Below are 27,760 nucleotides of genomic sequence, written 5' to 3' on the forward strand. Positions count from 1 at the left end.
GCCAAGATTATCCCAAAATACATCTTATGGGTGAGGGGCCTGGTGCCATTCTAAGTTTTGAGACATTCCTTTCTTTCATTAACATACTGCTGGTGACTATATAACATCCAGCTGAAGACTAGCAGTGGGGTACTCTTTCTGCCCCCTTCTGATGCCTATGTCAGAAGCTTTCTCTATCTCCTTTATACTTTAATAAAACTTTACTACACAAAAGCTCTGAGCAATCAAGCCTCGTCTCTGGCCCCAGACTGAATTCTTCTCCTCTGGGGGCCAAGAATCCCGGCGTCGTGATTCAACAACCTTTCAGTGTCCGACTCTGTGCGATCCCATAGACGGCAGCCCACCAGGCTCCCCCATCCCTGGGATTCTCCAGGCAAGAACACTGGAGTGGGCTGCCATTTCCTTCTCCAATGCATGAAAGTGGAAAGTGAAAGTGAAGTCGCTTTCAGACTTGTCAGACTCTAGTACCCTCCTAATCCCTTAAGAAAACAACATTATCATCATTTCTTAATGACAAATTATCAAAATTTTAAAAACAAATTTTAAAATCCTACCATGTAAAATACTTACAGTGATTTATCTTTTAGGTCAACATCTCTTTCTTCTGTACAACTACTCTCAGCACTATTCACCTCACACAATGCTCTAACTCCACCTTCTGATGAAGGCAAGTCTGAAGTGTTTGATTCTGCAGTCTCAGTTGCTACTGATATGACATCTTGTTGACTATGAAGCAAATGAAAATACATTGGGAAAAAGAACCTTTTAGTAACAGACATCTTCTACTAAACATTTAAAAGATTTTTTTAAATACACAAAGTCAAAATTCTGAAAGATGATCCTTCATATCACGGGATAAACAAAACGGGTATTTTGGTTTCTCTGAGACCCTTCCTCGCACCATGTTATTAAAACACTGTACCATAGGAGACAGTAACAGCCACAATGAACAGGGTAAGTGCTCAAGAAGTTACAAAATGAAAACCTCTTAACTACACGGGGTTCACGAATCAAATGTATGTGTAAAGTTTAGGAATTATCTCATTAAAATGTATCATCGGCAGTCCTTCACACAGTACTACCGCATTACCCAAGAGTCATGGAGATCAAGGACGAAGTTCCAGTGCGCACAAGCTGGAGTTCACGGAGCACCACGGAAGGAGAGGAATGCTGTACCGGGAAGCCTTTCAGCTAACGGTAACATAGACAATGACTAGCTAGTGGCCAGCATTCAATCTCAACACAAATTCACATTTAGCCATGCTTTATTTTTGCTGCTTTTTTTTTTTTCCTACTGGGTGTTTCTCTTCCCAGTGCTCCTTGTATATTCTTTTTCAGGTTAGATGTTACATGTAAAACCTCATGATCAGCAACTTGTGTTTTACTTCATGGAGACGTTTGTCAATAGAAGTATTTAATGTTACTGTAGTTGAATTTATCAATTTTATCCTTTAAACTTTGTGCTTTTTATGTTTTAAGAAATCCTTGACATCACAAAAATATTTTTCTACAGTTTCTCTTAAGAGTTTTAAAGATTTGCTTTATATATGTCATCTTTAATCTATGCAAGTTACTGCATAAGGCAAAATAGGGGTCTACTATCATTTGTTTCATATCTAAACACCATTTAATGAATGAGTAACTCAGTCTTTACCTGCTAATCTCTTTCTTACTGTACATATTTCTTTTTTTTCTTATCTATTTTTATTGAAGTATAGCTGACTTATAATATTGTTAATTCCTGTTACTCAACGCAGTCCGTGGGGTCGCTAAGGGTCGGACACGACTTCACTTTCACTTTTCACTTCCATGCACTGGAGAAGGAAATGGCAACCCACTCCAGTGTTCTTGCCTAGAGAATCCCAGGGATGGGGGAGCCTGGTGGGCTGCTGTCTACGGGGTCGCACAGAGTCGGACACGACTGAAGTGACTTAGCAGTAGCAGTAACAAAGTGATCTGGTTACACACACACACACATATATTTTCTTTTTTTAATATTCTTTTCCATTATGGTTTATCATAGGATATGGGAGATAACTGCTAATGCTACCTCTGCCATCTATCAGATTCCTAAATTTCTCTTCCTAGATTCTACATCCAGTTCCTCAGTCAACTTGCCCTTTTCCAGTACCACACTTTTGATTACTCTAGCTTTAGAATAATTTCATCTCCAGAGTTGTTTCCCAAAATTGTCTTTACCATTCATGAGCCTTCACTCTTATGGACATAACAATTATAGAATCAGCTCACTATTTTACAAAACCAATGGGATTTAAACAGTCATAACAGGATTGTCTTCCCCCCTTAAAAAAAGTCATCAGTATTGTTTTGTGCATAGTCTACGAGGTTAGTTGCGTGTCTGAGATGAAAACTTAGATATCTGTTACCCAGCAAGTTAAAGACCTGAGGTCTAATGGCTTTTCTTCAAAGAAACTATTAATCTTCTGAATTGTGTGAATAAATTGGCACATGTGCATACATGCATTTTACATGGCAACTGTTAGGTAAAGACGACCAGGACACCGAAAAGAGTGTCTAACAGGCTTTAATGGGGAAGCGCTCCCGGGCGGGGTTCCTGGACCCGAACGAGGCAGGTCAAGGAAGTCCAGGCCCGGTCCGTGTTGGGGGTGGTTTTTATATGTTCATTGCGAGGGATGGTCAGGCTAGAAGGACGGGGGTTCGGATAGGTCGCCAGGCCGAGGCGTCGCGGGCTGACAGGTCCTTCTACGTGGCTGGGGTGGGGCGGCTTTAGCTGGTGAAGTGTGCTGTCATTGGTCCCCGGGATCTGGGAGGCTCCTTCCGTTAGGGACTTCCCCAGCAGGCAGGAGGGAGAGGAGGGGCAGCCCATCATGGGCCCCCAGGTCCGGCCTTACAACAATAAGTGGTTTTCATCAGATTTTTCAGAAAAGGGTATACACAGACCAATGGATCAGAAAAAACAGCCCACAAATATACCCATGCATATATGATTAAATGGTCTTTGCCAGGGTGCCAAAACTACACAATAGGAAAAGGATGACTCTTCAACAAATCATGTGGGAAAGCTAGAAACACACACACACACAAGAAACTGGACCTTTATCTTACACCCCAAAATTAACTCAAAATGTATTAAAGATTTAAAGGTAACATTTTTTCTTCCCCTTTCTCAGCTGTGCTACACAACTTGTGGGATTTTAGTCACTGGACTAGGGACTGAAACCATGGTCCACTGCGTTAAAGGATAAAACTAAAAACTTTAAAACACCTTTTAAGGTGCTTTAAGGTGCTTAAACCTTAAAGAACCCTGATAAAACACCTTAAGGGATAAAACTAAAGGAAAACAGGGGGAAAGCTTCATAAGATTGGTACTGGCAGTGATTTCTTGGACATGACAGAAAAGGCACAGGTGAGAAAAGCAAAAATAGACAAGTGGGACTATGTCAAACTAAACACCTGCTGTAGAGCAAAGGAAACAATCAAAAGGCAAAAGGCAAACTGCTGAATGGGAGAAAAAGATATGTAAACTATGTATCAGACAAGGGCTTAATATTCAAAATAGATAAGAAACTTCTACAACTTAGTAACAGAAAAACAAATAGCTCCATTAAAAAACTGGAAAAGGGTGCTTCCCTGGCAGAAGTTAAGGCTCCGCCCTTCCACTGCAGGGGCAGGGGTTCAATGCCAGGGAACTAAGACCCCACAGGAGGCTGTAAGGTACAACCAAAAGAGAAATAAACATTTTTTATTAAACCTGGAAAAGGAATTGAATACACATTTCTCCACAGAAGATACACAAATGGCCAACAAGTATTTAAGCATTTAAAGAGCTCAACATCACAATCATCAGGGAAATACAAATCAAATCTGTAAGTTATCATCTCACACCTATTAGGAGCTATTGTATTAATTTTTTAAATGTAATTAATTAAAAATATATATTAATTTTTAAAAAATAAAATAATGCAGGTAAGAATGTGGAAAAACTGGAATACTTATGAACTGTGGGTGGGAATGTAAAATGCAGCCACAATAAAAACAGTATGAAGGCTCCTCAAAAAACTTAAAGCAGAATTATCATATGATCCAGCAATTCTCCTTCTGAGCATTTATCCAGAAGAACTGAGAACAGATCTCTTAGAATTTTCTTCAATTTCATGTTTATTGCAGCATTATTCATTATAACCAAAAGATGGAAACACTGTAAATATTCACTGACACACCAACAAAGAAAGAAAATGTGATATATACCTACAAAGGAATATTATTTGACCATAAAAACAGAAATCTTATCATATGCTTTAATATGGATGAACCCTGAAAACATTATGCTAGGTGAAATAAGCCACTCATAAAAGGACAAATATTATGTGATTCCACGTATTTCAAGTATCTAAAGTAACTCATAGAAATAGAAAGTAGAATGGTGGTTACCCGGGCCAGAGATGGGGAGGAAACAGAGTTACTGTTCAACAGACAGTTTCAGTCATGCTGTACAACACTGTGCTCACAGTTAACAACTTTGCACATTTTAAAAACTCATTTAGAAGAGTAGATCTCATGTGTTTTTTACTGGGAGTAAAAACAAACAACTCTCAGCAGGATATATCACATTCAAACAGCTGAAAACCAAAGTTAAGAGAAAATATTTATAGAAAACGATAAATCTATGCAAACATTAACCACAAGAAGGCTGTAGTGGCATAGCAAGCATCAGAACAAAGAGCAAGACAAGAATGATATCACACAAGTGATGCAAGGGTGATTTCACCAAGGAGATTCAACAATCCTATAAATGTACACACCTAACAAAGGAGCTTCAAAAGACATGAAAAAAATAACCAGCACTGAAAAGAGAAATAGGCAAATTCACAATTACAGGTGGAGATTTCACACTCCTCCTTCAGTATCTGTGAGAAGATGTAGACAAAGTGAGTAACCATACAAAAAATACCTTGATGAAAGAATAGGGTCAGTTCTTTTCTCAGCGTCTTCACTAGAGGATAAACCCACAAGGTCATCTGTGTCCTGTACACAGGGAAGCTCTTGTTCCTTACTGGATTCATTTTCATTAATCTCAGGACTTAAAGACAGGCCTTTATCTATTAATACAAAATGTGTATTATTATAAAAATGATAGCAAAAACATTTTTAAAAGCACAAAGGAATTCACATACAACCCTATAAGGTAAGGATTATGAAACTAGCCCAAAGTGCAATTTCTTAATAGTTGAGCTATTCTCCTTTATATGTAATATCTTTAATCATAAGCCACAAAAGAGCATAATATTATGATGCCTATAAATCACACTATGTTACCTATCAGGATTCACTTAAAATCTTGGTGAAGCCAAACCACATAAAACTTAAATTCTACAGAAAGATTGTTCTGGTCTGCTACTATCTTTTCCTCCTCTCTTTACTTGGCTATCTGTTTTAAGTAATCTATATTACTTAGATATAGTAATCTATATATATGTATTCACATATATAGTAATCTATATATGAACTCTTAAAGAAAGCAACTAAGATGTCCCTTAACTCTTAGCTCTCATTCCCCAGGAACTCAGAAGTGTCAAAATGTCTACACTCTAGGGAGTTCAACAAAAGAAAAAATTGAGGAATATTTATTTCAGTAGAGCTTTACAGGTGGCGCTAGTGGCAAAGAAACTGCCTGCAAATGCAGGAGACATTAAGAGACACAGGTTCAATCCCCAAGGTCCAGGAAGATCTCCTGGAGGAGGGAATGGCTACCCACTCCAGTATTCTTGCCTGGATAATCGCATGGACAGAGGAGCCTGGCAGGCTACAGTCCACAGGGTCGCAAAGACGTGGAGCAACTGCAGCGACTTAACACACATATACACACACACCCCTTTTACACAAATTAAACAACTTATTTTGGGTTCATAGAGGGGCTCTGTAGAGGTAGGACATGAAAACCCGTGATTTATTAACAGATACAGTACACATTTAACTATATACATGTGACTTGTTAATATGAGTACCTAAGAGGTAACACTTCTCAAAGACAAATTCAGAGGAAAAAATTCATTTCACTTCATTTTTTTTAATAATAATTTTTTCTTTAAATTAAAAGGGTTTAACATAGTACCATGAATATGGAACCAAGGAATACTCATCACTGGCTGCTATTATTCAGAAGGAGCATAGTTAAGTTATACATGTCTTCACAAGTAATATAGGGGCTGCTAAAATATGTAATAAACTTACTTTTGTGATTTTCTCCTTTAGAAGAGCCTGGCTGAACAGTGGCACTTCCTGAAAAATGCACTTCTTGTTCACTACCCTCACCCTGATTCTTTCTTCTTCTTTTCTTTTGATTTACGTCTAGTTCTAATGCATTCTGTTCTGAATCCTGTTCAGATAAAGTCAGAGACTGCAGTTCTTCTTCAACTGTCTGAGCATCCTTTTGCGACCTTCCTGAGTTTGAAATTTTAGTGCTCACAGACTCATCTCGATCATCATTAGCAACTTTTTTCACTGAAAGTAAGAGAAATTGTTATAACTACAAAAACAATCTATAGAAAAATGCTTAAAGGTGGAGAAGATAAATACTTAAGGATGTCTTAGCAAAAATTTAAAGATAACTTAAACTGTCCAACAGAGAATGACTAAATAAGTTATAATGCTATAGAAATCTAGGTAGTAAATAAAGAGGTAGCTTTATATGCAGTAATGTATAAGATTTCAAAAATTATTGTTGCATTTAAAAACTCAAGTTGCAGAACAATATTCACAGTATCATCTCATTTTTAAGGAAAAAAACTACATATATTCCAAGACAAACATATATAGGCATATCATAGAAAAGAGTTACTATACTAAAAGGCTGCTCTGGTGGCTCAGATGGTTAAGAATCTTAATGCAATGCAGGAGACCTGGGTTCGATCCCTGGGTCGGGAAGATCCCCTGGAGAAGAGAATGACAATCCCCCTCCAATATTCCTGCCTGGAGAATCCCATGGACAGAGGAATCTGAGGGCTACAGTCTATGTGGTCACAAAAAGTCGGACACAACTGAGCGTTTTTCACCTTCATACTAACTCATAATTTACTAATAATTATCCCAAAGAAAGCTGAAGAATTTGACTTTGAGGGCAATGTAGGAGAGAGAGTTCAAGAATTTAATTTTCTCTATTCTTTGTTTTACAATGAACAACCTTATTAGCAAAGATTTTTAAACAATTTCTAGTGCTCTTCTTTGAAGACATATTAACAATTAACTATATCAAAAAGGTAAAATAATGGGGACTTCCCTGGTTGTCCAGTGGCTAAGACTTCACACTCCCAATGCAGGGGGCTCAGGTTTGATCCATGATCAGGGAACTAGATCCCATACGCTGCAACTAAAGATCTAAGGAGATCTGAGTGCCACAACTGAAACCCAGCACAGCCAAATAAATAAAAGAAAATTAATATTCTAGAAAAAGATAAGGTAATACATTATATTTAAAAAAACAAAAACAATAGAATTCAATGTCATTTGTGAAAGTGAAAGTTGCTCAGTCGTGTCCGACTCTTTGCGACCCCATGGACTATAACAGTTCATTGAACTCTCCAGGCCAAATACTGGAGTGGGTTCAGTTCATTCAGTCGCTCAGTCTTGTCCAACTCTGCAACCCCATGGACTGCAACACGCCAGGCCTCCCTGTCCATCACCAACTCCTAGAGTCTACTCAAACTCACGTCCATTGAGTTGGTGATGCCATCCAACCACCTCATCCCCTGTCGTCCCCTTCTCCTCCCGCCCTCAATCTTTCCCAGCATCAGGGTCTTTTAGGTGAATCAGTTCTATGCATCAGGTGACCAAATTATCGAAATTTCAGCTTCAGCATCAGTCCTTCCAATGAATACTTAGGACTGATTTCCTTTAGGATAGACTGGCTGGATCTCCTTGCACTGGAGTGGGTAGCCTTTCTCTTCTCCAGGGGATCTTTTCAACCCAGGGATTGAACCCAGGTCTCCACTTTTATTCAAAAAAAGTCAAACAAGATTTTAAAATTAAGAAAACACTGGATTTATTGATCAGAATAATAATCAGCAATTTTTAAATTCTGACCTGTAACAAAATACCTGAAAAGTTCTCACGTTAAATAAGTTACAATGGGGGTACTTATGCTATCATCTGTACCACAGTAATCACAAGATTATTGATAGATTGGGCTCCAAAATCACTGCAGATGGTGACTGCAGCCATGAAATTAAAAGACGCTTACTCCTTGGAAGAAAAGTTATGACCAACCTAGATAGTATATTCAAAAGCAGAGACATTACTTTGCCGACTAAGGTCTGTCTAGTCAAGGCTATGGTTTTTCCTGTGGTCATGTATGGATGTGAGAGTTGGACTGTGAAGAAAGCTGCATGTCTAAGAATTGATGCTTTTGAACTGTGGTGTTGGAGAAGACTCTTGAGAGTCCCTTGGACTGCAAGGAGGTCCACCCAGTCCATTCTGAAGGAGATCAGCCCTGGGATTTCTTTGGAAGGAATGATGCTAAAGCTGAAACTCTAGTACTTTGCCCACCTCATGCGAAGAGTTGACTCATTGGAAAAGACCCTGATGCTGGGAGGGATTGAGGGCAGGAGGAGAAGGGGATGACAGAGGATGAGATCATGGACTCGATGGACATGAGTCTGAGTGAACTCCGGGAGATGGTGATGGACAGGGAGGCCTGGAGTGCTTCGATTCATGGTGTTGCAAAGAGTCGGACATGACTGAGCGACTGAACTGAACTGAACTGAGTATATTTATTTTAGTTTCCCAGGGCTAAATAAGTTAAAAAATTGACTAAAGAATGAAACGACTTTGCAGTCTTTAACACTACGTTTAGAAAGACAGGGAACTAAGCTCTAGAGAAAGAAGTTCTATATTGGCTCTGTGCAGAAAGAGTTAACAAAGCAGGGCTCATTGCACTCCTTTGAAAGGCCTGCATAAAAGGTTGGCCCACGGGCTGTGTCTGGAAACTTGGGTCTGGGGTTCCGTCAGCCTAACTGACGAAAGTGGCTCACTGCACCTAAACTGTTTAAACAAACAATGTGGTTTATGCTGAACAACTGCTTTCCTTCTGGGCATTTTGAATTCTGGTACGTGCCAGGAATATGGTGTATACATGACCAACCTCTAAATAAAAACCCTGGGTGCTGACGTGGTAACAAGCTTCCCTGGTAGATAATTTTTTTTTTTTACTTTTTATTTTTTGGCTATACCACACAGCACGTGGGATCTTATTTCCCCAGTGTGTTAGCCATTCAGTTATGTCTGACTCTTTGTGACCCCATGGACTGTAGTACACCAGGCTCCTCTGTCCCTGAAATTTCCCAGGCAAGAATACTGAAGTGGGTAGCCATTCCCTTCTCCAAGGAGATCTTCCCAACCCAGGGGTCGAACCCAGGTCTCCTGCACTGCAGGCAGATTCTTTAATCTGAGTAGCCAGGGCAGCACCTTTGCTCCCCAACCTGTGATCAAATTCACGCTCCCTGCGTTCGAGGGGTGCGGTCTTAAGCACTGGACCCCCTTACACACCTCATTCCTAGATGATGTTGGGAAATTAAGTGCATCCCGTGTGACTCACGGACACCTGCACCTGGTTCCCCGAGACTTGGACCTCTGTGCCTTCTCTTTGCCAATTTTGCTCTGCATTCTTTCACTGTAATAAATCTCAGCTATTTGTACAACTATATGCTGAGTCCTGTGAGTCTTAGCAAATAACTGAATCTAGGGGTCCTCCTGGGGTCCCCCATCACATACTCTCCCAGTTCTAGGTTGAGTTCTGCTGCTGTCACTACTAACACTGTGATACGTTAAGAAAAAATGACAGGATCTCTGAGGTTATTTCTGGGTTATTAAAAGGAAAGGGGCTGGGATGTACAGCTAACACATAAGGTTCCCTATAGTTCAAAGATCCTTTATAAGATTATAGCTAAACATTGTCCTTAGATCAAAATTCAAACAGTTAAGAAAAGATAAGCCTAAAAATAGAAATAACCACATAAAAAAATTTCCTACCTGGTATAAGTCCCTCAGAAATAAGTTGTGCTCAAACAATACAATTTAGTCACAAGCTCAACGTATTAGACTTCCATTTTTCATTATATTTGACTCTTGAGCCAGATTTGATTTACAGAGAAAAATAATAAGCAAACATGACACCTCAAAATTCTGGCTCTCCTTTAGTAACTACAACTGTGCCCAGACACAAGAAGATGCCAACAGCCCAGTTACACCAGTTATAAAACTACAAAGGGAGCTGCTGTTCGTGGCCAGTTAACCAGAAAACTGAGAAAAACCATCGCCCTCCGATCAGACGTCTTAATGGTCTCAGCGGCCTGAACCATGTGTGAATGCCCTAAGACTTTACAGACAATACAGGAAGTCTATTCTTACTAAGTAAAATAACTCTTTTCAATAAGTACCTTTTACATTTTTCCGTGATTTAGAGGACTTCTTCTCCTTTGAACTCTGATTTTTAACAGATTTTTGTTTTCTTTTCTCTTCTTCGGCAAGAACTTTCTGAAGCAAATGAGCAAAAAAATCGAAGTCAAAAGGGCGCTTTTCCTCTGTTTAAAAAGAAAAAAAACCTTCAAGTTTTTATTTAAAAAGGAAATAACTTCCAAGTTTTAATTTTTCTTAAGTATCATAACATCAAAAGCAAATGAGCTTATCAGCAAGAGAACAAACAACTTTAATCACTATAGTACAGTCACATAACAGAATCCCACTGAACAATAAAATACGACATTCTAGAACAAGAGAAACTAACCTATGATGATTCAAATGAAAAATGTGGTTGCCTGGCTTGGGATTAGGAGTGGAGACTGACTAGAAAGGGAAAAGAGGGACCTTTCTGGAGTGATGACAATGTTTCATGGCTTGTTTGAGTGGTGGTTACACAGGTGAATTATTTATCAAAAGTCAAACTATAAATTACACTGTGCATAGTTATAAATATACTTTTTTAAAACAATGGAATGACTAAGAAGTTCTCAATTTCATGTGCTCACTTTATTACAACCTTTCACAATTTACTCTTTCAAATACAGCAAAGGAGGAAGTAAATGAACATTAATCAGGACTATTCCACTAAATATCCATTAACAGTAAAATAATTTCTATTATACAGCACCAAACAGTGAATTTTAAAGGTTTTAGAATGGTCTAACAATGACTCCACATCCCATAAAGACTGTTCATAGATTTATGGATTCTTTTCTGATTAAATATAATGAAAAGTTTCAAGACCACTTCTCTAAAATGGAGAGAGTTGAGGACTACAACATTCCAGATCCTCGAGGAGCCATTCCTAGAAATGGTTTTCCTGAGGACTCAATACCACATTGATAAGGTGCAGTGTCCACTCATCTACCTTTGTGTCTAGACTCAGAAAATAAACGTACAGAGCTACACAATCTAAGTACCTCTCTTTAGAATTTTTTCCTAAGATTAGCACTATAGCAAATGAACATAGAACACATTAATCATGAAATGTTGATAATTATCTTCCAAACAAAGGATACAGGAACTACTTCAAACAGTACATTAAATTCTGTTTTTCTTTACAAATCCCTTGATGTATTTCTCTGGACTTAAAGAGAAACTAACAGCCTCATTTTAATGAGGTTATTAGTTAAAAACCGAAAGGTATACATCATTTTTTCAAATCAGGTCTAAATTCAAACGTCACACCTTTAGACAGACTTTCCCTGAATATCCACACTCCCTCTTTTTTGATTCTTAGAAATTAATCGCTATCTGAAATTATCCTGCTCACCAATTATATTCCTCCCCCACCCACTTAGACTGAAGGCTGTAGAAGCAGGATTCTCAGCTGTCCTGCTCACCGTGATATTCTCGGTGCCTGCAACAGCAGCTGGAACAGGGCAGGTGGTCTGCATTACCAACTGAATAATGGACTTACCATTGTAAGGAATCATTTAATAGTGTCTTCCAGAAACAAGGAACTTCTTCAATACAATTCCCCCACAATAAACAGCATTTGGAAATGGTTTCCTCAGTCCCTCTAATTTCTTGGGACTCAGAAACCTGCTTAATTGCTTCTTGATGTTCTAGTTACTCCCTTGCCTACAAATCTATATCTGCCAGACCCAAACTGCTAAAGGGAAAAATTTCCAGTGCTACTCTTCCTATGACAATAGAGGGAGATAAAACAAACCTAAAACACACTGAGACCAAAGACAAAATATTGGTCATTTGTGGGGCTCTTCAAACAATTCATTCTTAAAGAGGTGTTAATACTTACGGAATGCTTTGTCTATTCTCCATCCGTTTGTTTTCTCTTCACGTTTAAATTTATTCTGTTAACAAAACAAAACAAACCCTATGGTAATTTTCTCCTGTTAAACAAGTGAATATTATGTTTAAAAAATTACATCAAAGTAAAATTCTTATAATAACATATGATTCTCTAATAAACAGAGAATAATAAATAACTTGCAAATAGGCAAATTACTTAAACCCTTAGCTTTTAAAAAATAGAGATGAAAGATTTCTACCAAGCTCTGCGCTCCTCAAGATCAATAACATGAATTAGCAATGGAAGCTGGATTTACAGAGGACAGAAAATAAAAAATAAAGTTGACTAGCACGGAAACAGATCAAACTGTGATCAATTAAGCTAACTAGTATTAACTCTTTAAAAATTAGTATACTTATATCAAGTTAAACCTCTTACATTATTATTCTAATATGTTTTTAACAGCATGAAGGGGAGACTGTACAGAAACAGCTGAGAAAAACTTTGAAGCTGGCCAAGTTTATCTTTAGAACCTCGCTTTCCTGAGCACCAAAGAGCCCCATTTGCAATTTTACTCCAGATTACCTCCTTTAAGATGGAGATGGTTAAGGTTTAAGGCTCAATGCATCCTAAGATCCTACTCCAGATAACCTCCTTTAAGATGGAAATGGTTAAGGTTTAAGGCTCAATGCATCCTAAAATCCAATTCTATTCCAGATAACCAACCTCCTTTAAGATGGAGATGGTTAAGTTTTAAGGCTCAGTGCATCCCAAGACCTTCAAAAGTCTGAGGGCACACACATACACACACATCCTAGGGGAGGGAATGATTAGCCAGTCTCTCCCTTTACAGATCAGTGCTCTAAAAGCTTTTATTAAGAATACAAAAATCATATTATTGAAGAGAGAGAGAGAAATCACACACAATAACTTCTTCACTGACCCCTTCTTCCCTCCAAAAGAAACTACCCACTAACCTGACTTTAAAGCAGTCACTTTCTTGCACTTCCTTACTGTTTATCATCTAAGGGTACATCATTAGGCTCTACAGTTTAACCTTTCCTATATTTCCCAGTATTTTGGTCATCTGATGTGAACAGCTGACTCACTGGAAAAGTCCCTGATGCTGGCAAAGACTGAGGGCAGAAGGAGAAGAGGGGGTCAGAGGATGAGATGGCTGGAGGGCATCACTGATGCAATGGACATGAACTTGGGCAAACTTTGGGAGATGGTGAGGGACAGAGAGGCCTGGCATGTTGCAGTCCATGGAGTCACAAAAAGTTGGACACAATTTTTTTATATGACTAACATTTTTCAATCTACAGATTATTCCTCTTTTCCGTTCTTCCTAACCCTTATTACCAAGTAAAATGGAAGTTTCCAAAGCAGATCATCTTTCTCCCTTAAAGATCATATTATTCTGTAAAGATTTCCTCAAAAGTTAACAAAAGTCATATCTACACATAACAGAAGTCACATAAAAAGTGACAGGCTACAATCACTAAACATCCTGAAGAATGCCAATAGGCTTTAGGCATTATTCAATTTTAAAACATAGCTACAACATATTTTATCTAATTGAGAATATAGTCCAGAACAATTTAAAACTTTTAAGAATGTGTTGATATTAACCATTCTTTTTTAGGCCTCATCATGCTTGTGAGATCTTAGTTCCCTGACCAGGGATCGAACCTGGGCCCCAGCAGTGAAAGCACAGAGTTCCAACCACTGGACCACCAGGGAATTTCCTGATATTAGTCATTGAATCCATGCAGGAATCACTGTAAGCCAAATTCCATGATCATAAAATAAATCCCATAACTTCCACTTCTGGCCTTGACAAAGTAAGTGGCAATGGACTTGTTCCACACATCCAACCCATCATAAATACCTTTAAAAGGGAACAAAATAAATGCATCAACTATTTTTAAACACTGGACAAGACTACAATCTTGGAAGAGCAAGACCACAATTCCACAATCCCAGAAAGAAGGGAAACACAAAAGATATACCAACTTTCGCCCTGACTCTCTGCCTGGGCTAAATTTCCTAACCAAGGAGAGAGAAAGGCCATACAGAGCCCAGAGATCCCACTGAGCTGAGGAAGTAAAGTACCTTCAGAGGCAGGTTCTACAGAGCAGAGAGCTATTTAAAGAGGAGTCCCACGAATCTGGTAGAGGTATTCCAGAGGTGGTTGGTCCACATCTGGGCTCCGTATGCCCTGAGCATGAAGTCTAGTAGAGAATAGCTACTACAGGGATGGGAGCAGAAAGAAGATCCTAGAAGCCATGTAACATAGGGAGATGACAGGGTTCATCATACCTTTGTTTAACAGCCACACATTCAGCTCAGACATCAGAACAATCACCAGTTAGAGACAGGGTCACACCTTAGAGCGGCCTTTCTCAGTCAGGGTTGTAGCATGAGACTTAAGCCCCAGCGCCCCAAGGGATCTACTATATGTAATGAATTATCTTCGTCCCTATATATCTAGAATGGTATAACACGACCGTGCTTGGAAAAATCAGAAAACAGTCACTCAAATTATCTTCTGTAATTCAGATGAGAAACCTAGAGTATGGATCAGTCTTAAGAAAGCCTAAAACCAAGACTTCATAAGAATAAGGAGAGTTGACAATACAGAAACAAACACTCTGAAGGAAAAAATACAAACAAACATAATTCAAACACTGTGTAACACAGTATCCACCATGTCCAGCCTGCAATTAAAAAAAAAAAAAATCCACAAAAAACATGAGAAAAGATAGGAAAAGGTGCTGCATGGTCAAGGAAATAGAGTCAACAGAAACAGATTTCAGATGTTCAAATTAGCTGACAAGAAAGTTAAGCAGCTGTTATAAATATGTTCAAGAATTCAAAGGAAAATATGGAATGAACAGATACAGAAATCTCAGCAGAAGAATGGAAACTAGGAAAAATAACCAAGCTGAAATCCCATAAATGAAACCCTCTCTAATGGACTTAACAGCAGATTGAAGACAGCCGAAGACAAGATCAGTGAATCTATAAACATGGTAACAGAAACTAACCAACTGAAATAAAGAAAAAAGACTGGAAAAACAATGGACAGAGCATTAGTAATCTGTAGTACAATGTCTCGCAAACTAACTCATATAAGCGGAGTACCAGAAACAGGGAACACAGATACCAAAGGCCAACCAGAAGTTATACTCATATTCTTGACTGTAAGGAGGATCAGGACTCCTATCCCCTGTTTTAGGACAAGGAATGATGGCAAAGATAAATAGGGACATTTCCTGCTAATAAAAGGATCAATTCAACAGCAAGCAAAAATGTGAATGCACCCAATAAAAGAACTTCAATACACATGAAGTTCAAATCACACCAAAAACTGATCAATTTAAAAGGAGAAACACAAATCTGTAACTGTGATTAGAGGCATCAACTCTTCTCTCAGACAACACCACACCCAACAACTATAGAAGACATGTTCATTTCAAGTGCACGCTCACCGAGATGACAGTACGACAGGCTTTAAGAGACAATCAACAAATTTCAGAAAGACTGAAATCTTACAGATTACGTGCTGTGACTTTCACAGTGGCAAAGAAAACAATAACAGTAAGATATCTAGACATGTCCCAACGCTGGGAATTAAACACACTTCTAAATAACTGGCATGTCATGGAAGAAATCACAAGGGAAACTAGACAATAGTTTTAACCGAATGACAATGAAAACAGCTTATCGATACTATAAGTCTACAGTTTATATGAAACTATATAGCTTTAAATGTCTTCAATTAAAAAAAGAACAGTTTAAAATCTATGTTCCAAGTTTTCATCTAAGGAAGCTAAGGAAAAAAAATAAGACAAATTAAACCCAAAGTAAGTATAGGCATAAACCTTGAAGATATTGCGGGTTCAGTTCCAGACCACTACAATAAAGTGAACAGTGCAATAAAGCGAGTCATAGGCTTTTGTGTGTTTCTCAGGGCACAAAACAGCTGTTTACCTTACACTGAGGTAGTCTGTTAGGGGTACAATAGCATTATGTCTAGAAAAACAACGTATATACTTAATTTAAAAGTTCTTTATTGTTAAAAAATAGAAAAAAAAATACAAACCATCATCAAACCTTTAATTTAAAAAAAAATTGCAGTATGTGTCAAGTGCAATAAAATGAGGTATGCCTGAAGAAAGAAAATGCTAAACTTTAAAAAAAAAAACAATGAAAACATACATACAACTGATAACATAGCTAAAAGTTGATTCATTAAAAGACTCTGGCAAGGTCAAAAACCTTTAGCAAGACAAGGGAAAAAAAGAGAGAAAGAAAAATCATCAATCAGTGAGATATATCCTACAATAAATCCTACAAGCATTAAAATGGTAAGTGAATAGTATGAAATTTTTATGCCTATAAATTCAACAACTTAGCATCTAGACTGACGCAAGAAGAAACTGAAAATATAAATACCCATATCTCTATTAAAGAAATTGAATTTATAATGAAAACCCTTCCTCCAAAGGAAATATAGGCCCAGACAATTTCACTGGTAAATTACATCAAACATTAAGAGGAGAAATAATACTAATCCTAAATAAAGTTTCTCAGATTTCAGGATGCAAACACTTTCCAACTCATTTTCCATGACCACCAAAATGCTGGTACCAAAACCACAAAGGCACTGAAAGAAAATTACAAAACAATACTGTCATGAACAAAAGATACAAAAAATCCTCAAGAAAATATATTAAAAATCAGTAACATATAAAAAGAATACAGTATGACTAACTGGGATTTATCACAGCAATGCAAGGTTGGTTCAAAATTTGCAACTCAATATAATTTACTAGTCCATTTTTACTTTTCTGTACTTTTCCCAAAGACTTCCTGGGACCACACTAAATTTGGGAAGAGTCTAAACTATTTTTAAGAGAAACAGTGTCAGAGTTCAGTCACTCAGTCATATGCGACTCTTTGCAACCCTATGAAAAGTCTAGTGACAGATTTATCATTAATTACTCAGATCCAAGAGCTCCCCTAAACAATCAACTTCTAGCCTTCAAACACTTTAACATTTTGTTCTCATTGTATCAGAGATCAATATTCAAAAAGGAACATAAAGAATATAAAAGATCCCTCATCTTTTACAGAAATAGAAAGACCATTACGCTATACAATGGTTCCCAGTAAATCAGTCTATGCCAGATCTATTTCAAAAAAAAAATCTAACTTTCCTAATGGTCCTTTTAATTAATGAAAAAGAAAGCCCATGGTTGCATAAAAATCTCACTGCTGCTGCTGCTGCTAAGTTGCTTCAGTCGTATCCGACTCTGTACGGCCCCATAGACGGCAGCCTACCAGGCTCCCCCGTCCCTGGAATTCTCCAGGCAAGAATACTGGAGTGGGTTGCCATTTCCGTCTCCAAAAATATCTCACTATGACTCAGAAATGCATTTTAGCAACACAGTGTGCACTCAAACGCACTCCAACCCAGGAAACTTATGATGAGGTTTCTCAACAAAAAGAACTGTAAGACAGAGAAAGATCATTCTTTTAGGCATATTTAAGCACTAATTGATAAACATCATTGCTGTTGTTAATAGTATTACTTAAAAAAAAAAAAGTATCACTGGTTGTCCTCAAAGTTAAAGTGGTCTAGGGAGAAGGCAATGGCAACCCACTCCAGTACTCTTGCCTGGAAAATTCCATGGACGGAGGAGCCTGGTAGGCTGCAGTCCATGGGTCCCTAGGAGTCGGACACAACTGAGTGACTTTACTTTCACTTTCATGCATTGGAGAAGGAAATGGCAACCCACTCCAGTGTTCTTGCCTGGAGAATCCCAGGGACGGGGGAGCCTGGTGGGCTGCCGTCTATGGGGTCGCACAGAGTCGGACACGACTGAAGGGACTTAGCAGCAGCAGGAAAGCAACAATTAGAGAACTACACAACTCAGTATGTTCTTTCCCTAGAAAATTCAAAGATACGTTTTGTGTTCAAAAATCTATCCTTAACCCCAGCATCCTGGTACATTTATTCCTCTTCATTATCTAACTCTACTTTTACCTCAGTTTCACTGGCTTTGTTGGTACACCCTCAAATCCATTATAGAAGTGGAAAGATATAAACAAGAACACATAATACTGAGGGTTAAAGAGACAATACTCATTTTAGGACTGGGAAATATACTACACTACTTTTTGAATGATAAAGGACAGATGTACCAGAAACAGTAGTAAAAAAGGATGGACTGAGATTTCAACCAAAGGTTTAAAAGACAGTAATTTTTAATCTCTTTTCAATCAACAAATGTAATGGGTTTACTTTACCTTAATTTCTATTCTTGCTCTGTGAGGAAAAAGCTGTCCAATCATAGAAAAGTCAGTTCCTACCATGCTGATGGCTAAAAAAAACATATCTGTCTCTGTAAAAATAAAAGATTTAGAAAGATGGAGAATTAATCTTATAAATATTTCAGAGGAAAAAAATCTTACATAAGTATATAAAGGTGTTAAGTCGCTCAGTCGTGTTTGACTTTTTGCAACCCCATGGACTGTAGCATACCAAGCTCCTCTGTCCATGGGATTTCCCAGGCAAGAATACTGGAGTGGGTTGCAATTTCCTTCTCCAAGGGATCCTCCCGACCCTGGGATCAAACCTGGGTCTCCTGCATTGCAGGCAGACTTTTTTACCATCTGAGCCACCGGGGAAGCCCTACGTAAGTATATATTTTGAGTTAAAAGTAAATTTGACAATACTGAAGTTTCTTATTAAAATCCATCAAATCTTTAATCACAGAAATATACCTATGAACACATACACAGAAATAGTTCAATTTTACTGCAAGAAGCCTCATGGATCTAAAAACACCTTCTTTAAACTTTTATATAAAAATATGGTTTAAGAAATTTGCATGTTCATACTAAAGTAGCTGGAATTTCTGAAAAGGCATTCTGCCTATCTGGTCTCAAGTGCCTTGAAGAAAACTTTCAGTCAGAACTAGCATATTAAAAAAAAAAAAAAGAACCAGTATATTGCTGGTATGTAAGCAACTAAGATGTGTACATGAAAGGAAAGTAAGGGAGGTGGGAGGGGGGTTCATGTTTGGGAACGCATGTAAGAATTAAAGATTTTAAAATTAAAAAAAAAAAAAGTTAAAAAAAAAAAGAAAGGAAAGTAGCCAGAAAAATACTCAAGAACAGAACTAGCCTCAAGAGAACAGGACTGGGGAAGTCAGAAATTCATTCTGTATTACTCTGTTGTGTCTGAATTTTTTCCCAAAACAAACTGTAATACAAACAACATGCAGTAGGTAATATATACTTTTTTACATGTACTTTTTATCATTAAAGACTGTATTATACAATAGTGAGGAAGAATATTATTATGAGCATTAAAAATATTGGTAGTTTTTCATTAAAATGATATTTGCTGCACAAGGATTTGACAATGAAGAATATTCCAGCTGAAATGATCATAAGGCTAACCCCTAAAAAGATGTCTAAGATAAAGTCAGAGGCATAGTTCTATGGTGGGAGACAGGGGAAAGGTGCCAATAAAATTAGCTAGAGAAAAAAACTAGCTGGTTTGCATTTTATTTTTTTTTACTCAGGGGATACCTGGTATAACACAGAAACCAAGAAACAAATTCACTTCATTTCCAATAAATAATCTACATAGTTTAAAATGAAAATCAGTTACCTTTATTTGACCATGGTTTAGAGTAGTAGCTTTTCCTAAAGCTGGAATATGTAGTTGTAGAACCACGCTCAAATATGGGGTCATTTTCCTCAACAACACAGGGACCTTTTGTCCTTAAAACTTCTACAGTTAAACTGAAAGAAACATTTTTAAATAGATCCACACTAACCATGCAAGGAAACAAACAGTAAATGAGATTTAATAGTTATATTCTGAAATTTACCATGCCAAAAACCACATCAAAAGTATAACACAAAAAAACAAAAAAGTAATATACATTTGAAGTATGCATATTTTCTAAGAATCTGCCAATTTTCATTTAAAATGTGATTGCTAGGGAGCAAAAATTAATGCCAACCTGATTTCAAAATCCTTAGCAGCAATATAAAATCTGTAAAATATCTCTGGGCCAACTAAATAACTGTTTTTTACTGACTTCTGCATGTCTCCTACATTTAACATATCTTATCATGCAATACCCAAAAGGGGATACTGAGAAATATAAACACTTTATATTTACATTTTATATTCCTCCACACAAAGCAGTTAAATATGCTTTTAACAATTTAATAAAATCATCATCACAGTAAAATCATCATCACAAAATAGTGGAAAACAACATGCATAAACAGTTATTATTAACAGCATTATATTTTCATTTATCATAGAATTTATATCCTGTAAAACAATTATTAATTAAACTGTAAGGAGACTTCCATCCCTCTTTTTTTTTTTTTCCCCTAACTAGTTTATCTTCTTTTTTTAAGAAACACACATTGGAAAGAGAAGTTTCATACTGCCAAATTTGAGAAATTTAATGTTATAACTAAGAAATTAAACCAGAAAGTTAATTAAAAACCAAAAAATATGTTTCACTGAATTTTCAACAGTTAACACCACAACCAGAATATGGTAATAGTTAATAAGTACTGACATCAAGGCCGAATTAATCTTTGAAATGTATTCTTAGTTGCGGACAGCATGTGATTAGTTCAATAGCTCATTTCAACTACCAGTAAAATTAGTAAAACAATGGTAGTAGATAAGTGGGTGGCAGGTCAGCAGTACCATCTTCTCATATAAAGGACACAATTATAAAAAATTGCTAAAAATTATAAACAAATATAACCCACCCTTCTATTTATAACATCTATTACGCAAATATAAACGTCAGTCAACGTGACAGTGTGAAATACAAAAACTCAATCTTGCTCATTAGACAAAACTCATTTGTTCTCAAAACCACAATCTCTCTCTCTCTTAACTTACCTTTCTTCATCCAAAATAATAGAACCATCTTCTGCCACTTTTACTCGAGGAACCAGCAAGGGCCCATCATCCAACTCTTCTTCTACTTCGTCGTTATCTTCACCATCAGGAGTAGTCTTGCTTTCTTGCCTACCGAATGCCAAGGTAGGTTAGTTCATACAGCCATCAGAAACATCCCCTGAATACTATGAACTTCTAAAACAAACTATTGCACCTTCAACCTTCTGTTAATAGCTATTTCCCACTTTCACTATAACCTCACTGAAAATACTATGTGTTATTGAGACCATGGCTATAAGATTTCCTCAAATCTAGTAGCATTTCACAGAAGTCTTTACTCTCTTTGAAACGATAAATAAATGCTCATCTATTCTGTCTCAACCGAGCACTGGAGTAAACCATACAGATATTATAAAATTAATAAAAAATAAGGCATACAGAATTAATTTCCAGATCATTTTATTACCTCTTCAGAACAATCCTTGGGGGTTAGATTTTCACACCCATTTGATGTTTGGAGACGATAAATTACTGTTGCTCTAGACTACACAACAATCAGAGTAGACCAAGAAGCCAAACACAGTATCCCAGATAACGGTTCCAAATTTCATACACTTTCCATTCAATTAGATTATCACTTTAAGGTCTTACTGAAAGAAGCATAACCTATAAACCTGTAAAAACAAAGCCTATTTCTGGACCTCCCGACAGTGGATAAGAATCCACCTGCCAATGCAAAGGACAGGAGTTCAATCTCTAGCCCAGGAAGATTCCACATGTCCCAGAGTAGCTAAGCCCACGAGCCCCAACTACTAAGCCTGCATGCTGCAACTACTGAAGCCTGCCCGCCTAGCCTGTGCTCTGCAAGGGAAGTCACCACAGTGAGAAAGCCCACACACTGCACTGAACAGCAGCCCCTGTTCAACTGCAACTAGAGAAAGCCCGAGGAGAGACAAAGACCCAGGGAAGCCAAAATAATTAATTAATTAATTAAAAAATAAAACAATGCAGACTCTAAGAAAAAGATTAGTCATGACAGGGAATTCCCTGGCAGTCCAGTAGTTAGGACTAGGCACATTCACTGCCCTGGCCTATGTTCAATCCCTGGTCACAGAACTAAGATCCCACAAGCTGTGTGGTATGATCCACCCCCTCCCCCCAAAAGTAGTCATTACTTAAGGATTATTACTTGAAATAATAAATCCCAATGTTTCTGCTATTTTTCCACAATTACAAGTCCACGATAACTTCCGAGGTCTTAGGAGGGATTTCTTCTCCATTTTTGGGCCATGCCATGTGGCACATGGGTTCATTTTTGGGCCGTGCCATGTGGCACATGGGATCTTGGTTCCTTGATGAGGGACTGAACCCACACCCCTGCAGTGGAAGCACAGGGTCTTACCCGCTGGACCACCAGGAAAGTCCTTTTTGCAGACATTTCCTAGGAATAAACTAATATATATGACAGTGAAAGCATGCATGCAAAAAGGGACTCTGTAGTGGTGTCAAAACTATACCTATTGAAGGACAGTATGTACAAAATGCTAAGGAAAAAAAAAGGAAAAACAGAAAAAGAAAAGGCAAAAGGGGAAAACGGAAAACAAAGAAAAGAAAAGGAAATAGAAAAAAAATAGATTTGCTTGGAGAGACACAGACTAGACTAGAAAGATACATTTAAAGTGTGGTAACATTTGTTGCCTTCAGGAAGGATTAGGTGGCAGAAAACAGTCAGAAAGTTTTTCTCAGTACTTTAGTTCCCTTTGAATTTTGTACCATATGAGTATCATTATTCTAAAAGTAAATCCTTTTTAAGTATAAAAACTTTAAAATCATAATACTATTTATATATGTAACACAAAGTACAAATACATAGTGTGAGGCTTTCATATTGATTTAAATCAAACAGCTTTTATTCTTGTTGTGAGTCTAAAAATTCCTATCACGTGTAATTTAACTAAAATAGGCAGAATCATTTGATTTCATTTTTTTTAATGTACTTATGACAGAATACATTCAAAACAGATGAGATGCTTACTCTCGTGTTCGGACTGGTGTCGATGATTTTTCAGTTTTCTTTTCCTGCTCCAGTGAAGAACTACCAAACACAAATAAAAACATACCTTTTAATAAACAAGTAATTTACAGTTTGTCAATTCCATCTGAGGTAAGAAGCAAATAATTTTAACTTGCAATCTTTTTTATGATTATACCATAACACTATCACTAATGATGGTGTGGTCTTACACTCAATTTTTCACTCAGAAACTTTTGTTATCAATATATATAATTTGTTAGGCCTTAAGAAGGAAACACTCTTCCCTCAATTCCTCAGCAAAAGCATGAAGCAACCTAGGTGGCTTGTTTCCAACTCCTAGATGTCAAACGATCTCGGTTTCCGGCCCTTCCCTCAAGTAGGCCAAAGACCTGCTGAATGTGAAACAGGCTGCACTGAAAATACGCCACTACTTCTACACTCTGGAGAAGGCATGGCACCCACTCCAGTGTTCTTGCCTGGAGAATCCCATGGACGGAGGAGCCTGGTGGGCTGCCGTCTATGGGGTCGCACAGAGTCGGACACGACTGAAGCGACTTAGCAGCAGCAGCAGCACTCCTACACTCACCCCCTACACCATCAACAACAGTGAGGAGATTTATTATAATCTCTCTGCCTCCCCAGACTAACTTTGATCAAAGAAGTTTTGTTCTTGTAGGATTGGTTAATCAAATGCTGCTATATTAATCAGGAGGTAGGGTATAAAAGTTAGATCACCCCTTCAGACCACATTATAGTATGTAAAAAATATAAATGGCAATCCAGATTAGAGAAAAGCTGTTTAGCTGGTTTTTACTGCATCTTGGTAATATTAACAAAGGAAAGTTGTTTTTAATCTCAGAGGTAAAGGTCATCATTTACCATCCCAAGAAAATAGTTACCTGAAATAACACTAATTTTTGTTATAAAATTCTTATCCAAATGGATATCACATGTGCTAAACATTTCATCAACATGTTTTTGGAAAACATGAACTCTAAAAGTGATACTTAAATCACTACATACCCAAAGAAAGTAAAATAGAAATAAAGACGACTTACGTCATTGGATTGCTTTCTGGTAGATAATATATGAAGTCTCTCATAGTCATTTTGGAACGATCCGGTGGCCTTTGAGTTTCATTTACGGCATACTTGTTTTTCCATTGCTTCTAGACACACAAACACACAGAGACGCACTGTTATTTGACAAATATAGAAGTACTTTAGGGGAATTCCCTGGCAGTCCAGTGGTTAAGACTCTGTGCTTCCACTGCAGGAGACACTGTTCAATTCCTGGTGGGGGCCAAAAATAAAATACATAAATTTTTAAAAATTTAAAAAAGAGATTTTTTAGACATACATATTTAAGTATAAGCCCTTTACTACATTCATTGCAAGTGTATTATTGAGTCTATTATTCCCATAACAATTATGCCTAATTTTAGGAAAAGTTTTATAAACTGATTAAAAAGTTGTAGCATGTTAAACCTCCCGGAGCTCATTTCCTCCTAAATGAATAGTGACAGCCACTTCACACCGTTGAGGTATTTGAACGAGATAGACATGATGCACGAGGAAGGGCTTCGCTGGAGGGCCAGTGGGTAGGACTCCACGCTTCACTGCCGAGAGCGAGGGTTCAGTCCCTGGACAGGGAACTAAGATCCTGCAAGCCTCAAGGCGTGGCCAAAAAAAAAAAAAAGAGCACCAAGATAAGGGCCTTTCTCTTAGTTAAAAAGGGAGGCACTCTACAAACTAATAATAAAAGTTGACATTTGTCAGGCTTCCTAATTGGTAGACACTAGTCTAAATGTGTTTTACCCGTATTAACTCATTTATGCTTCACAACCTTCCAATGAGATGGATACTATTACCAATCTATTTTACAAATGAGAAAACAGACATGGAAGATTACCTAAATTGTTCAACATCACATATTAATAGTAAGGGAGGACTCTGAAGTCCAGCCCTTAAGTATCAAACTCTAGAGGTTATATGTTTCACTTCTCTGTTACATTGCACTCTCAGAAAAAGAATGCAGACTCTGTTATACGTATACACACATATTTCCCCCATTCATAATTTCCCATATTGTCAGTTTAGAAATGGAGAAGGCAATGGCACCCCACTCCAGTACTCTTGCCTGGAAAATCCCATGGACGGAGCCTGGTGGGCTGCCATCTATGGGGTCGCTAACAGTTGGACACAACTGTGGGACTTCACTTTCACTTTTCACTTTCATGCACTGGAGAAGGAAATGGCAACCCACTCCAGTGTTCTTGCCTGGAGAATCCCAGAGACGGGGGAGCCTGGTGGGCTGCCATCTATGGGGTTGCACAGCGTCGGACACGAATGAAGTGACAGCAGCAGCAGCAGCAGCAATTTAGAAAATGTTACCAATTCATTTTGCTCAACTACATGTGTCATAATTCAAATGAATGTAACTCAATTGGACATCCTTGTGAAAAATCTCACTCAAGGATTAGTTTATAAATATATTTGTTTGTGTATCTGTATATGTGTGTGTCCAAATGTGAAACTTCTATCTGTGGCCTCCAAAAAGAATGAAAGATATAGATGAATAAAATACAGAAAAATTAATATAGGGGCAAAAATAGCTTATAACTCCATTGTGCTTCTCAATCATTCTCTTAACAAAGGGAGATACTCTATTAATACGAGGGATCTTATTTGGTTTTGTTTCCCACATCAAAATGCTATAGATGCTTGGGACTTCCCTGGTGGTCGAGTGGCTAAGACTCTGCTCCCAAGGAAGAGGGCCTGGGGTCCCATCCCTGGTCTGGAAACTAGATCCCACATGCTACAACTCAAGAGTCCACATGCCGCAACTAAAGATCCCGTAAGTTGCAGCGAAGATCAAACCAAGGTTCACCACAGCCAAATAAAAAAAATTTTTTAATGTTACAGATGCTTATTTTTCCTCCAAATGACAGTCGACTAACATAAAAACAGAAACCTAGCAGGCAACAGTCAAAATTCTGATTTTTCTATCATACCTTCTCTTTCCTCAATTCTTCTTTTAACATTTCCCTCAGTTTCTGGGCTTTGTATATTCGGTATCTGTCTGAACATGGCTGTTTCTCTTTTGTTGGAACAGGGTTTGGCTGTGGAGCTTCTTGATTAACTGTAGATAAAGGATGAGGTTCTGAAGGAACACTGACACTAGGTTTGACCAGACTAGAAGTACTTGGTATTCGCTTTCTTTTCTGTGAAACAGTAAAGGAAGGCTTACTGGATTCTTCAACATCCTTCCCATCATCAGTCTTTTCAACACTGTGGATATTTAAAAAGAAAAAAAAAATGGCATTATGGATCTTCCTTGAAACATTCTAGTCTTAAAAACTAGTCTGACAAAAATCCAAAACAGCAAAGCCTTTTGGATTATTAAAGTCATAATCAATTATTAAAAATCAATGACTTAAACAGAGATTGCAAGAAGAACAACATACAATCTATGGGCTCTTACAATTAGCAAAGACCCACCCCCAAAATAGGAAATATATGATAAAAAAAACAACGCATATTCCCAAAATGTCAAGTCTAAGAAAGCTGTATTCTTGAATTTAAACAGATCAAGACAACAGAATGAGTAATTTTGTAAATTATCAATAATCATGCATCACATGTACTTAACAGTTATCTCTGTGAACTTTATTAATTTAACAGCTGAAGCCCAGGAACAATGCCAACTGCAGCTGGTCTCAACACTACAGTAACTGCTATTTGTATTCCATTGTTGGGAGAAATTCTGAAACAAACTCATGTAAAAACTTGGAAATTACTAAGTACCAGTTTAAGATCAACAGAAGAAGTCAAGTCAAAAAAAGGAATAAAAAAGAAACTGTCACCTTCCTGTCACAATATAAACGAAATTTATGCCATCTCACTGTTATTTAATAGGGTTGATTTTCATTGGTTCCCCTCACATTTATAGTATAGAAACAGAGGTCATTATTAGTTTAACATATCTTAATTACTTTACTGCCTCACCTTTAAACACCTAAAGATAGTCAACTATTCCACATGTCCTGTGCAAGATAGTTTTTATCAGTTATCTCTAATCTCCACAATAACTCTTGAAGTGAGAGTTATCCCCATTTTGCAGATGAGTAAATTCTGCCTAAGCAAAGTCTATAAATTGTAAAATTAAGTAGAAGAATCCTGAATCCAAATGTGGTACATGATACATGCTTTTCTGTTCAGAAAACAGGTTCACCATAGTTAAAGGGACACACCCACAAATCAAAACAAGTAACCAAACCTCCTTTCCACTAACATAAATCAGCAGAATCAAAATAATACTGCTTTTCTTTTAAAAATAAATGTTTTTAAGATAAAAAAAAAAAAGCTTACCCCTACAATGTACTTCAAAAGGATGAAAACAGTGGTAACCTAAATGCTCTAATGAAAAGTACCACGTGTGAGTTTTCCCGAAGACTGCTAGACCGGGATTCCTCCCACCACCACTTGAAGACATGGTCCTCTCCCCGAGAATCTAT

At 37.5% G+C, this 27,760-nt stretch overlaps 1 protein-coding gene across 1 annotated transcript in view; it reads right to left on the reverse strand.

Annotated features, from left to right (window-relative positions):
- BDP1 (BDP1 general transcription factor IIIB subunit) overlaps positions 1-27,760 on the reverse strand; it is a 99,891-nt gene that overhangs the window by 53,818 nt on the left and 18,313 nt on the right. The window contains exons 3-13 of the mRNA XM_069556219.1: positions 26,258-26,534; positions 24,303-24,412; positions 23,245-23,304; positions 21,210-21,338; positions 19,941-20,074; positions 18,569-18,663; positions 12,257-12,311; positions 10,413-10,556; positions 6,214-6,483; positions 4,934-5,081; positions 571-726 (exon numbers count right to left, since the gene is read on the reverse strand). Coding sequence (XP_069412320.1) covers positions 571-726; positions 4,934-5,081; positions 6,214-6,483; positions 10,413-10,556; positions 12,257-12,311; positions 18,569-18,663; positions 19,941-20,074; positions 21,210-21,338; positions 23,245-23,304; positions 24,303-24,412; positions 26,258-26,534 — 1,578 coding nt within the window. The remainder of the gene's footprint in view (positions 1-570; positions 727-4,933; positions 5,082-6,213; positions 6,484-10,412; positions 10,557-12,256; positions 12,312-18,568; positions 18,664-19,940; positions 20,075-21,209; positions 21,339-23,244; positions 23,305-24,302; positions 24,413-26,257; positions 26,535-27,760) is intronic.

Source organism: Ovis canadensis, chromosome 16, assembly GCF_042477335.2.
Source record: "Ovis canadensis isolate MfBH-ARS-UI-01 breed Bighorn chromosome 16, ARS-UI_OviCan_v2, whole genome shotgun sequence".
Taxonomy (NCBI): domain Eukaryota; kingdom Metazoa; phylum Chordata; class Mammalia; order Artiodactyla; family Bovidae; genus Ovis; species Ovis canadensis.